The following is a 13,558-nucleotide window of genomic DNA, read 5'->3' as shown; positions in this document are numbered from 1 at the left end:
ATCCACTTTGGAGTCTCAGGGTGGCCTCAAACTCATGGCAATCCTCCTACCTCTGCCTCCCGAGTGCTGGGATTAAAGGTGTGTGCCACCACGCCCGGCAAGAGTAATTATGTTCATTATCACAAAAGAACTATGAGTCTATGGAGGGTTTTCTGTAAACTTTTTAATGTAAATAGGGTCATTGTGACATGTATAAAAGTTCAGCATGTTTATGCAGCCAAGCTCGTCTTCTGGCTTCCGCGCTGTGGGTGTCGACTTCCAGTGTCGTCTTCTCCCTCCTGGTCTGAAACATGCTTCATTTAGCCTGTTCCTGGCCTTTCCTGCTTCCTGTTTCTGTCTGTGCCTTGTGAATATAATTCCTTATTTTTGCGGGGTTATTTCTTTGTGTTAGTTTTGTTTCAGTGTCTTGTTTGTCCTTAGAAACTCGAGCTTGAAGTGGTGTATTCAGAGTTGAATGGAGCAGTGACCAGAGCACTTTCTTCTTCCTTGTAGTGCCGAGCTTCAGACCCTCTTGATGAACCAGCTGACAGTGAAGGTGCTGTTTAAACATGTTTCTAACTGGCTGCGCACACGTCGACTTTTTTCTTTTTTTTGAATGGCATATAGTATCCTAGTTGTATGCTAAATATATTTTCTTCTCTTAATTAGGGCTTAAAAAAGCTTGGCCAGTCTATAGAGTCATCATATTCCAGTATACAAAAATTGGTTATAAGTCACTTGCAGAGGTATGGAGGTGATGTAGAATTTTTTGGTATTGCATCCGCACGTACATGCCACTGGTCCTCTATCTGCAACCTTCTCTCCATTGTCTAGCAGTTTCAAAGCCTTCTCTAGCTATTTGCATTGGCATTTGAAGGGAATCTCCGCACACCCAAGAATTAGTCAATAATGATGCTTCGTTATGGGATAAATTTTCACCGTCTTTTCACCTGGCTACATGTAAACCTAAGGTATATTTTGAAATAGGTCATATACCCTTTTTGTGAACAATGAAATCTGAATTTTTATGATTTTATAACTAATATATTATGCATTTTTTCATTTAATGTCTTGACAGTTCTGAAATTCCTCACTGCACAGACAGAAAGTGGAGTTTAGTCAGTTGTGCAGGTAGTCCATAGTTACAGACTGTCCAAGCTGAGACTTGCTCAGGCTCTCCCAGGTCCCATGCAGTCCTGTCCACAACTTCTGGAGTGGAGCATTTGCAAGTGGATGCTGAGAATGCAGCTCGGTCTCTCTGAGTACCTAGTTCCTCCCCCTCTTTTCAGGTCCCTGAATTCCTTTTTCATTAGCTTATTCTTCCAGGCCACACTGTTTCCCTTGACTGTATTTTCCCTAATGAACGTAATGATGTGAGCAGTCTTCTTTTTGCTCTTAAAACCAAGGCTTTTGCATGGCCTTTAGCATACTACCTCTGCTTTCCTATATCATAGTAGTCTTTTGCTTTTCTAAAGTTGATATTGTGTTTTCCACCCACGACTATTTTTTCTTTAATGTTGCTTCTTCCATCAGTTAGCTAGTTATAATGGTGCTGGAATTGAACGGAGGGCCTTAGGCAGGCTAGGTAAATACTTCCCCTGAGATACATCCTCAGCTCCACCCAGGGCTTTTGTACATCTTCTGCCTTTGGGGAACACTCCCACCTGCTCTGGTCTTAAGTCCTTAGCTCTGGGCTCGGTCCTGTCCTTCAGAGAAGCAGGTGGCAGCTCCTGGGGTCAGTTAGTGAGCTGCTTCCATTTCTCCCTCACCCGCTGTGTGTGCGCCCATGGGGTTGTGACCATCTCCCCATTGCATCAGAGGCCAGAAGGACCGCACTGTTGATGACCATTGTGTCCCAGTGTCTACCACAGTGCCTGACCTAAAGGCAGAGCCCAATAAATGTTGAATTTGTGTAGGTAGCTGTTTGGTGAACAGACATACGGCTGACTTTAAAGTGTAGAATTGGGGCTGGAGGAGTAGCTTAGTGGTGAAGTGTTTGCCCAGCATGCAGAAGACCCTGGGTTTGATCTAAGCACTGCAAAAACAAACAAAAACCACCACCCAAAACTGGACTACCTAGAACATAATCTGAGCATTTTACAAGATAAAATCTTGCTTTTATTCATGTCTAAATTCAATACCCATGATGGCCACTTGATTCTTCTAGTTTTTAGAAATAGTTTGGGGAAATTATTCTTTCTTATAGAAAGAAAATTACAATTATGTTCAGTTTTCATTTCTGAAAACTTAGCATGGCTCAGCAAGCTCGGTGCAGACCATCACCTTGGAGGTAGTAATGACGCTGGTTTCTGTTGCTCTGCCAGTGGCTCCGAGTCATTACTGTATCATTTGAGTGAATTGAAAGGAATGGCTTCGTGGAAGCAAAAATATGAACCTCTTGGACTAGATGCTGCGGGCATTGAAGGTAGTGATTTAATTTCTCAATAGAATGCATTAGTTTCTGTTTACATAGTCAAGTGACTTATTTATTTGTCTCTTTCTTCTTAGATGCTATTACTGCTGTGGGTTCCTTCATACTGAAGGCCAATGAGCTTCTTCAGTAAGTAGTGGTAATGTAGGATTATTGATCTGAGAGTTTTCACTTTTTACTTGTGTAAGAATGTAGCAAGTTGTCTTGGTTCTCATAATATGAATTTTTATTTTATTATTTATTAGAAAGAGGAAATAAAGGGCTGGAGAGATGGCTTAGCAGTTAAGGCGCATGCCTGTGAAGCCTAAGGACCCAGGTTCGATTCCCCAGGTCCTATGTAAGCCAGATGCAGAGGGTGGCACATGTATCTGGAGTTTGATTACAGTGGCTAGAGGCCATGGCACACCCATTCTCTCTCTCTTTCTCTGCCTGTCTCTAATAAATAAATAAAAATATATATTTTTTTAAAGGCAATAAGGGAGAGAGGAGAGAATGGGCACAGCAGGGCTTCACAGTCAAATGCCTTAACTAAGCCACCTTTCCAGCCCAAATTTTTATTTTATTTTTAGTTTATTTTTTAAATTTAATTTAATTTTGGTTTTTCAAGGTAGGGTTTCATTCTAGCCCATGCTGACCTGGAATTCACTATGTAGTCTCAGGGTGGCCTCAAACTCACTGCAATCCTACCTCTGCCACCACGCCTGTCCAGCCCAAATTTTTAATGTTTATCAAAAGTACACATGATTAAAGTAAGCTAATGATTGCATCGAGATCGTGTGAAGATTTTGTAGCCCTACCTGTCACCTCTCTGGGCTTCTTCCCAGAGGGAGTCACTTTAACTCTTCTTTCTCAAGTTCTTTCATAGGTTACTTTCACTTTTTCTCTAAACCATGACTATTTTGTATTTCTTGCACTTACCAGTTTTTTAGAAGTTGCCCTTTCTGTCTTGATTTTCCTGTAATCTTTTGGCTTTATTTTCACTGTAGTCTGCTGACTTTCTTGCTTTTTCGCATTCTTTCCTTGACTACTTATTTTTTTCTGAAATATTTGAGAATGTATGGTGTAGATTCTGTGCCTTTTTTTCTGAGACAGTAGGCCATATTTTTTTTAAATATGGTTATTTCCTGTAGGGGCATCAGCTATCAAGTTTATTCTTCTAACACTTGATATAGGACTAACTAGTAGTTGAGTTTGAATTTTGCGGGTTCCCAGTCACGTCCAGTGCAGTAGCGCGGGCTTGGGTCATACTGTGAGCTGCTGTCTTTCTAAGCCTAGTCACGCCTGACCTGCTTGCCATGGCTGTCCTGGCGGCCAGCTCCACCTCCCGCTCCGTCTGCACCAAGTGTTCTCTTTGGAGCTTCTGCCATCACTAGTCCGCAGCATTTCTGAAATTTGCTTTCTTTTCTTTGCAGATTTTAAAAATCTTTTTTGAATTTATTATTATTATTAATATATTTCGTATGGATCATCATGTGTTGGTACCCTCTTTTCCCTCGTCCCTGCCCCCATTCCACTGGGGACCCTCCTCAGTGGGGTTATAGGTATTCCCTGTGGGGTTGTGGGAGCAGCAGTCAGTTGTTTTGCGGGGCTGGGGGCGTGGGAATGCCTCTGGGCATGATGTCTCAACCTGTAGCTCTTACAATCTTTCCACAATATTCCCTGAGCTGTGGTTGTGACTTGATAACATACACACCCTCCTCATCCACTGTCCCTTTGTGGAGGTAATACCTGTAGACTCTTGTGCTCAGAAGACAGAATGTGAGGAGAAATGATACTGCTTTTTCTGTTGATTGAAATGTTTTTTAAAATTTTAGTTAAATATTTTTTATTAATTCATTTGCATACATGTGCATACACATTTATTGTCAGAACCAAAAGTCAACTTGTGCCTATTGATATAGAGGTAGTGACATCATTCAAACCTGTAATAATGATTTCCTATTGGAGTTGATGTTTTTTGCTTTACTGACCACTGAGAATTTACTTTTTTTAAACTGAGAATAGTGCTGAAAACTGTTTTTTTTTCCCTGAATTTTTGCTGAATGCTGGGAAAGACTTTTGTACAGTTTGTAGCACACAGTTATAACCAGTTATAATCTGAGTTATTTGCTTTATTTTTGAAAAGAATCAGAGTTTGCTGTTTTTAAATTTTATTTTTAGGGATATGCTCGATTTGTAAAATCTGCTGTCCTTGGGGCTGAAATGTCATCTAGAGAGGGTGAAGTAGAGCAGGGAAGCTTACATTTCTCATCACAGTTGACCTATATAATACAAGAATGCCACATGGTAGTTTTTGTTTCTGATTTATTTTTATCTTTTTAGAGTCATAGATAGTAGTATGAAAAACTTCAAGGCTTTTTTCCGGTGGCTGTATGTTGGTAAGTTAATTGAGAAAAACATTGTTGTTATTGCTTTAAAAAAATAGAAATATTATCATAGACTTTGAGTTACTCTAGTAAAGTTTCAAATAACTGGCAAAAGTAGATAAAGGGTGTGATGGGCCTCCCTGGTAGGTGTGTACTTGTGTGTGTGTGTGTGTGTGTGTGTGTGTGTGTGTGTGTATTTATGTTTTTCAAGGTAGGGTCTTGCTCTAGCCCAGGCTGATCTTGAATTCACCATGTAGTCTCAGGCTGGCCTTGAACTCATAGCCATCCTCCTGCCTTGGCCTCCCAAGTGCTGGGATTAAAGATATGTGCCACCACACCTGTCCTCCCTGGTATCTTAGAGGGTGTGATGGGCCTCCTTGATATCTTAGAGGGTGCGAGGAGCCTCCCTGGAATCCTTCACCCACTTCAGTTGTCAGCTCATGGCCAGTCTTACTTCATTCTCCATCATAGAATATCAAAGCCAACTTGTAGTACCTGCCACTTGCTGACAAGTCACCCTTTATAAAAACAAAACAAACAAAACAAAACACGGGTTAGAGGGATTGCTTAGTGGTTAAGGTGCTTGCCTGAAAAGCCAAAGGACCCAAGTTTAATTCCTCAGGACCCACGTAAGCCAGGTACATAAGGTGGCATATGCATCTGGAGTTCATTTGCAGTGGCTGAAGGCCTTGGCATGCCAATTCTCCCCCCTCCAAATTAAATAAATAAAAATTTTAAAAACCAGTATTTCTTTAGGTTAAAGCAGAATTTTTGAATCTCTGCTATGTATTAGACACTGTTGAGTCACAATATTTGACAAGCCCCTGAGTAATTTCTCTCCTGATTTGTACTTTGATCTTCTGTTTCTATACCATGCATGGTAGTAGCCACCAGCCAGCCAAATGCGCCTTTTAAATTTATTAAAATGATCTCACATTGCATATCTACTTAGTCATTCTGGCCTCTTTAAAGTTCCCAGGGTTTTCAGGGGCATTGAAGGAATTGGAGCACGGCTGCTGTCTTCAGGCAGTGAGCCCCTGGCTGAGGGACATGCAGACCACTGTGACCCTTCTTCATGTCTCCACAGGTCTTTGCACTTGGCATGTCAATTAACTGATCCCTATTGAGATGACACTAGATGGTTTGATATTCACTTTGTAATATCTGCATTATTTTAAATTTAGGTCCATTTATACTGGTATTTTTGTGAGCTCTTAGTAGCCTGGAAATAACCTAACATACATTTCTCACATAGCAGTATTTTTCTAAAGAAGCTGAATGACCTCTGCTGTTTTAAGATCTTTTTAAAAGCTTTTAACCTGATAAAAGTAGACTTTATGTTTGTCAGTCTGAGTTGCTTTTGTTCAGAAACCAAATGATTTCTGATGTTGACACTTAAGTTCTTAGCCATGTCCTTGGAACAGTACCGGTACTATCAGGAATGAGCAGCCAGAGCGTTTCTCAGGCCAGCCTGCTTAGGATCGGAGTGGTAGTTAGACTGAATGACAACAGTGAACTGAACCGGACCTTAGAAGTGCTCTTGGCGAGGAAGCTGCAGCAGTTACCTTCTCGTTGCCGGGATGAAACACTTGGCCAGATGCAGCTTAGGGCAGGCAGGGTTGGTTTCCGCATACACTTTCAAGGGGAGCTTCGTCTTGGCAGGGAAAGCACGGCACGGGAGACGACAGGGCATCACACCTACATAGATCAGAGCCACTCCCAGAGACAGCCCTTCCTTCCAGTAAGGCTTCACAGCGTCTCTGCACTGCCAAGTGTTCAAACCACTTGTGCCTGTGGGGACACCTCATTAAAGCCACCATGGAAGTTGTGGTTTGGTTTTACTTAGAATTGTTGGAGGATAATTGGGGAGTTTATATGTATATTGCAAAAATCCTGACAGAAATAAGAGTTGCAGGAGGTGGAGAGATGGCTCAGTGGTTAAGGGGCGTGCCTGCAAAGCCTAAGGACCCTGGTTCGATTCTCTGGTACCTATGTAAAGCCAGATGCACAAAGTGGCACATGCAGCTGGAGTTCATTTGCAGTGACAGTTTGAAGTCCTGGAGTGCCCATTCTCTCTCTCTCTCTGTACTGTATCTAGCTGCTCTTTTTCTATTATAAATAGAGACTTGGAACTAGAGGAGAAACGAGTTACTGCTCATTAGAGCCTGGCACTGAGGAAGACATGCTGGACCAGAAAGCTGTCCTCTGGCTCGGAGCCAGCAGTAGCTGGGCCGCCTTTCCTCTTGTGTGTAAAATGGGATCTCTATGAAGGAGAGGACGTCCTTTGTAACTGTTCTCTAGAACCTACAGTGAATCAATATGTACCAGGGATGAATGAGTAGACTAGATTTTGTTTTTCACATAGCTTACAAGTTTCAATTTAAAGGTTGCTAAGACAGTGTGTGTGTAGGAGGAATGTGTGACCCATGTGTCATTGACTGCACACACTTCCGATGCTACTCAGTCAGAGACTGCGCAGAAGGAAACACAGTGCCCTCGTCATGCCCTCAGGTGCGTCGCACAGAGAACACTGCTGGCAAGGGCGGCCTGTGAGGGACAGACAAGAGAAGCGTCAGTATTTCATATATGGAGGTGTGTACGCGCACATAAATACTAGTGCAAATGCATTTGACAAAACAGGATCAAAGGAAATAAACACATTTCTTAAAGCTTCAGAAGCCCAGGTGGGCTGGCGCACGACTTTAATCTCAGCACTCAGGAGGCAGAGATAGGAGAATTGCTGTGAGTTCGAGGCTACCCTGAGACTACATAGTGAATTCCAGGTCAGCCCGGGCTAAAGTGAGATCTTATCTTTGAAAAGAAAAAAAAAAGCTTTGGAAGAAAGATTCTCTTACAGGTGGAGTCGGTGCATAATGGCAGTTAAATTTGCTTGTCTTGAGTGGAATCAGGTCTGTGTTGAAGAGAAAAAAGGAAAAATAATAGTTTAGTCAAACCAATAGCTTTGATCCCGAAAATGTAAGTCAGATTTAAGTTGTGTACAGTTTTGGGGAAGAACTTTATAGTTTTGGGAAGAAAAATGTTTCTTAGTGAAAAGAAGCTGTTCATAATGGAAGATTTAACCTAGTAAAGTCTTTGAAATCTGTCTTTTTATTTGTGTCTAGTTTTCCTTTAAAGGTGATTTTTAACTTTTATTCCCAGCAATGTTGAGAATGACAGAGGACCACGTGCTTCCTGAGCTGAATAAGGTATATACAGGTGTTTTTAGCCCTGTGTGTCCATGTTTGCAAATTCACCCAAACACACACACAGAACATAACTTTGAATATATGCAGACTTTTTTTCCTGTCACTGTTGCCTAGACTTTACTGTACAACAACTGTTTACACAGTATTTCCATTATGTTAAATTTTATAAGCAATCTAGAGATGACTAAAGCAGAGTCTGGGCCATGTTGGATGAAGAATTGCTTTGGACCGTACATTAGGAGGCTGTGCCTGGGTTAGATACTATGCCGTCTTATGTGAGGGACTTGAGCATCTTTGGATTTTTGGTATCTGTGAAGGTCTTAGAACCACTCTTACATGGATACCTAAGGATGTATGTTACTTATGTAATGTATCAATATTTTCCTGGTTGAGATCAGTTTTGCTGATTTTTTTTGGTACTCTTACATAGCTAACAGGATGTCAGGCAATAGACTTTTAAAGAGGATTTTTTTAAAGGTTTATTTTTATTTATTTATTTATTAGAGACAGAGAGAGGGGTGGTGGAGCGAGAGTGAGAATGGGCACGTCAGGGCCTCTAGCCACTGCATGAACTCCACCTTGTGCATCTGGCTTATGTGGGACCTGGAGACTCGAACCTGGGCCCTTAAGCTTTGCAGCAAAGTGCCTTAACCACTAAGCCATCTCTCCAGCCTGATTTTTATGTTTTATACATTTGTTTCATTTCCCAAAATGCTATGATTATTGCTAAATTTATAATTTCCATGTTTCCTGGAGGATTTTATAACATGTGGCATAGTATCTCTTATGTTCCCTACTTTAAGTCCTTAATTTTTTTTTTCTTTTTTTGGTTTTCTGAGGTAGGGTTCCACTCTAGCTCAGACTGACCTGGAATTCACTATGGAATCTTAGGGTGGCCTCAAACTCATGGTGATCCTCCTACCTCTGCCTCCCGAGTGCTGGGATTAGAGGCATGTGCCACCACGCCCGGCTTAACTCCTTAAGTTTTTTTTTTATTTTTTTAAATATTTTATTTATTTATTTATTTGAGAGTGACAGACACAGAGAGAAAGACAGATAGAGGGAGAGAGAGAGAATAGGCGCTCCAGGGCTTCCAGCCTCTGCAAACGAACTCCAGACACGTGTGCCCCCTTGTGTATCTGGCTAACGTGGGACCTGGGGAACCGAGCCTCGAACCGGGGTCCTTAGGCTTCACAGGCAAGTGCTTAACTGCTAAGCCATCTCTCCAGCCCAACTCCTTAAGTTTTAAATGTATGTTTATTATCTTGAAAATTGAGTATATAAATTTTATCATCTAAGTTGAAGCCTACTAAGCAGCATTTCCTCTGTAATGTCAGGATTGTGACAAGGGGTGATGGGATTCATCTTTGAGGGGGTCGTTCAGAACACAGCATTTCTCCTTTCAAGTCCTGTAGCTCACTCACTCCCACCCCACCCCGTCCTGTCCTTCCCCCAACATTGTTCAGGTAAATTAAGCTCTTATTGGGAAACTTTCTTGTTTGTTTGTTTGTTTGTTTGTTTATTTATTTACCCTTTTTGTTGATAGATGACTCAGAAAGATATCACATTCGTTGCAGAATTTCTTACTGAACATTTCAATGAGGTAAGAAATTGGTATTCTATAAATTACTTTTAGAAATAATTTCAGTAAGCCTTAGTAGTGGTAAGATGTAAATTTAACCCAGTTTGGTTGAAGCCTTTACTAATTACTTAAAAAAAAAACAAACTATTGAGCTAATTAACAGCAATACTTATTACAATTCATCAATTGAGCTTCTGCTTGTATCTGTTTTACAGTGTATAAAAATAACTGCAAGTAACAGCTTTCTTATAAAATAGGACTTTTGGGTTAAATTTCATATTTTTAAAATTTATTGTGAGCTGACTTTAGAACTAAAGTGTATTTATTCTCTTTAGGCTCCAGACCTTTATAACAGGAAAGGAAAATACTTCAACGTTGAGAAAGTTGGACAGGTATGGGATTTGGATTTAATTTGGGTTTGATTAATAAGAATTAACTTGGAAGCTGCAGTAGTATTAATCTATATTATCCAAAGCTTGGGGAGTTTAATACTGATTATATTTGTAGTCCTGTCATCTTAATAATCAAACGATATTAAACTATTTGGTCTGAGAACCTTTCTACATTCCTAACAATTATTGAGGACCTCAAAGCACTTTAAGTGAATTGTTTTTTGTCCATTTTGAATATTTACTGGGTATTAAAGTAAGAAATTACTTTTTTCCTGAATCTGTTAAAAATAAAATAGCTATCCTTAACTGTCCTTGGAAAGGAGAGAGCTCTGTAACAACCACCAGGTGCTGCAGGATTGTCTGATAGGATGCCAATCTTGAGAGATTGCGTCTTAGAGGACCATTTCAGTGTGGAATAAACTTGCGTCAGTGAGCTCTTCAGACTCTAACCTGAAAGTCCCTGCCTTTTCCTTGCACTTGGAGTGGGTCTTTTACCCTCAACTTGGTGTATAACTCCATGTTGTCGTCATATTGGTCATGGGTACACTGAGTTATGCATGGACAGACACCTGACATCAAACAACGGTCACGCTTCATTGCCATCACCAGTTTAGGCGGTGGCTTCTCCTGAGTGCTGCACAGCTGTCAAACCCAGTGGCTGGGGTAGATTCCGAGGGGCTTTTTGCTTAGTAGTTTCTTTTTGAGAAAGGGTCTCACTGGGCACACTAGACTGGCCTTGAATCTGTAATCTCATTGGAATTTCAGGCATGAGCCACCACACCCAGCTGGAAGTTTAAAATTATCATTGGCTTGTTTTGCTATGACGGGCTTATTTTATTTTCAAGAAAATATCTGCCAAATATCGAAATCTGAACGAACAATCATAGTTTGTCTCTCACTCATTTTTTTTCTAGTAAAAATAGGAGTCTCTTTTATTCTTTTTAAAATTTTTTTGTTTATTTTTATTTATTTGTTTGAGAGCGACAGAGAGAGAAAGAGGAAGAAAGACAGAGAGAGAGAGAGAGAGAGAGAAGGGGTGCGCCAGGGCCTCCAGCCACTGCAAACAAATTCCAGACACGTGCGCCCCCTTGTACATCTGGCTAACGTGGGTCCTGGGGAATCGAGCCTCGAACCGGGGTCCTTAGGCTTCACAGGCAAGCACTTAACCACTAAGCCATCTCTCAGAAGTCTCTCTTAAATAAAACTAAACAACTTCACAAGTATTTTTCCTTAAGTTTGTGCTTGGGTATGTGGCAAACGTGCCATACGTATTTTTCCCAGTTTTGTTACACTGTCTATGAAGGAATTGTATTTAAGGATTGAGATTGAATAAAAGCTCTTTCAGATATGCATAAAGCTATGAGCATGTGGCAGAAAGAGAATGCAGGAACAGCCTGTCTACTTCGGTCCACAACCTTGACTTTTGCTGAAGTCACTAGCGGTTTTCCCAACATTAATGCAAATATAGAACAGTGAAAAGGGCAAATGACACCTTGGGTTGTTACAGAGCGGTGTTGACCTGGCGCAGGCTTGAACATGTCTTGAGGACTCCCAGCGTCTGTGGTCACCTAGCAACTGCTGCCAATGAGTAGTTGACTGACTGTTGGTGCTTCATTTATAACTTGCACATGTGAGGTTAAAATATGCTTATCAGAAGCCGGGATGTGGTAGCGCATGCCTTTAATCCCAGCACTTGGGAGGCAGAGGTAGGAGGATCACTGTAAGTTCAAGGTCACCCTGAGACTACGTGGTGAATTCCAGATTAGCCTGAGCTAGTGTGAGACCCTTCTTTGAAAAACCAAAACAAACAAACCAACAAACAAACTATATATATGCTCATAAGAGATAGAGAGATGGCTTGGTGGTTAAGGCATTGCCTGTGAAGCCTAAGGGACCCAGGTCCAGCTCCCCAGGATCCATGTAAGCCAGGTGCACAAGGTGATGCATGTGCACAAGGTCACGCATGCGCAGAAGATGGCGCAGGGTCTGGAGTCCGATTGCAGTGCTAGAGGCCCTGGTGTGCGTTTTCTGTCTCATAAATAAAATCCATTTAAAAAATATGCTTGTGAAGTGAGCCCTGAGATTCAAGCTCAGTTTGTAGTCTCTACACCTATCTGGTGTTTCTGACCACTTGTAGTTTGTCTTTTTGCTTGGCATTTAGCAGATTTTGGTTCCTTTACTTAGAATAATAGTGTTTCAGAGAGCTTGATAATAATACAGAATAACTAATTAAATAGAAAAAACAGCTCAGGGAGCTTCCTTAATTCGTTGTTGAACTTCTGCTTTGAACTCTGTGTTTTAGTATTTGAAAGACGAAGACGACGATCTCGTGTCACCCCCTAACACGGAAGGAAACCAGTGGTATGACTTTCTCCAGAACAGCAGCCACCTTAAAGGTATTTCATGAACCATGCAGCTTCAGCCCTGCTGGAAGTTATTTGAGGCCAGGTAGATCAGCTGACATTTTGGCCAAACCCCTGCTAAATGCTCACCTGCCTTCTTTAGAATTATATGTCTTTTATTAGAGAAACAATAAAATAACAAATAGGTAAGAGTTTTTGAAATTTTTATTTTTATTTATTTATTATTTACCAAAGAGAGAGACAGACAGACAGACCGACAGAGGGAATGAGAAAGGGCACACCAGGGCCTGTAGACCCATGTGCCACCATGTGCATCTGGCTTATGTGGTTCTGGGGAGTTGAACCTGGGTCCTTAGGCTTCGCAGGGAAGTACCTCAACCACTAAGCCATCTCTCCAGCCCCCAAATAGGTAGATTTTACATGATAGAAAACACTCGAACACACTGTGCTGTGGAAAATCACTTTGGCTGATACCAAGCCTTGATTCCCCTCATGCCCCAACCCATCGTGATTCCAGCTGAGTATGACACTAGCTGCTAGGGTTAGTACCAGAGACCCACCGCAGGGAAGGGTGAGGGCGCCACCAGACTGCCTGGACTTCAGCCTTGAGCTAAAAGGCCAGGTCCCCAGGTTACTCATGTCTTGGACTGATGGCCTCCAGGGAGTTGCTCCCTTACCTTCAGCTTTGAATACCTTGCTTGGAAGGCCCACAGAGTTTGGGAAACTCCAGATTCCTGGTTTGCTTCCTGTGTAGAGTGCGGCTCCGGGGCGGCCAAGCAGGAGACGCACAGGGCGGGTGTGGAGGGAGATCCGGCCACAGCTTCTAGGCCCGTCCAGTATTCAGTGCGTTCACCAGCCAGCAAGCTGTCCAATCCCCAGGGCTGGAGGGTTTTGTGGAGGCGGCATCATGTAGATGCCATTGATTAAATCATTGACAATTGGTGGTTGAACTCAACCTCCAGCCCCCTTTGCTTCACTGAAGTTGGCCAGTAGAGTTGAAAACATAGCTTTTGGTCAAGGTCCATCTTTCTGGCAGCCAGCCCCATCCTGAGGCCATCCAGGAGCCTGCCAGTGTTCCCTCAGTAAAGCCCACCCCTCCTTCCACGCCACTCACGTGGGAGTCCCAAGAGTTGGAAGAGCTTTGCTCTAGGAACTGGGACAAAGACCACTTGTTCTGCTCTGTTACCATAGTCGGTTGGGAGCCTGAAAGGGGAGTATGATCGGTTCATTGTACCTAGC

General features: G+C 42.0%; 1 protein-coding gene across 1 annotated transcript in view; it reads left to right on the top strand.

Moving 5' to 3' along the window:
• Nucleotides 1-13,558, top strand: part of Anapc4 (anaphase promoting complex subunit 4) — a 38,756-nt gene that overhangs the window by 16,748 nt on the left and 8,450 nt on the right. The window contains exons 12-20 of the mRNA XM_004656154.2: nucleotides 493-535; nucleotides 649-725; nucleotides 2,304-2,404; nucleotides 2,488-2,539; nucleotides 4,733-4,788; nucleotides 7,936-7,982; nucleotides 9,529-9,585; nucleotides 9,900-9,956; nucleotides 12,259-12,352. Of these exons, the coding sequence (XP_004656211.1) occupies nucleotides 493-535; nucleotides 649-725; nucleotides 2,304-2,404; nucleotides 2,488-2,539; nucleotides 4,733-4,788; nucleotides 7,936-7,982; nucleotides 9,529-9,585; nucleotides 9,900-9,956; nucleotides 12,259-12,352 (584 nt within the window). The remainder of the gene's footprint in view (nucleotides 1-492; nucleotides 536-648; nucleotides 726-2,303; nucleotides 2,405-2,487; nucleotides 2,540-4,732; nucleotides 4,789-7,935; nucleotides 7,983-9,528; nucleotides 9,586-9,899; nucleotides 9,957-12,258; nucleotides 12,353-13,558) is intronic.

Source organism: Jaculus jaculus, chromosome 11 (genome assembly GCF_020740685.1).
Source record: "Jaculus jaculus isolate mJacJac1 chromosome 11, mJacJac1.mat.Y.cur, whole genome shotgun sequence".
NCBI classification, from domain to species: domain Eukaryota; kingdom Metazoa; phylum Chordata; class Mammalia; order Rodentia; family Dipodidae; genus Jaculus; species Jaculus jaculus.
The sequence above is the reverse complement of the archived record's forward strand: the minus strand, read 5'-3'. Positions and strand labels throughout refer to the sequence as shown.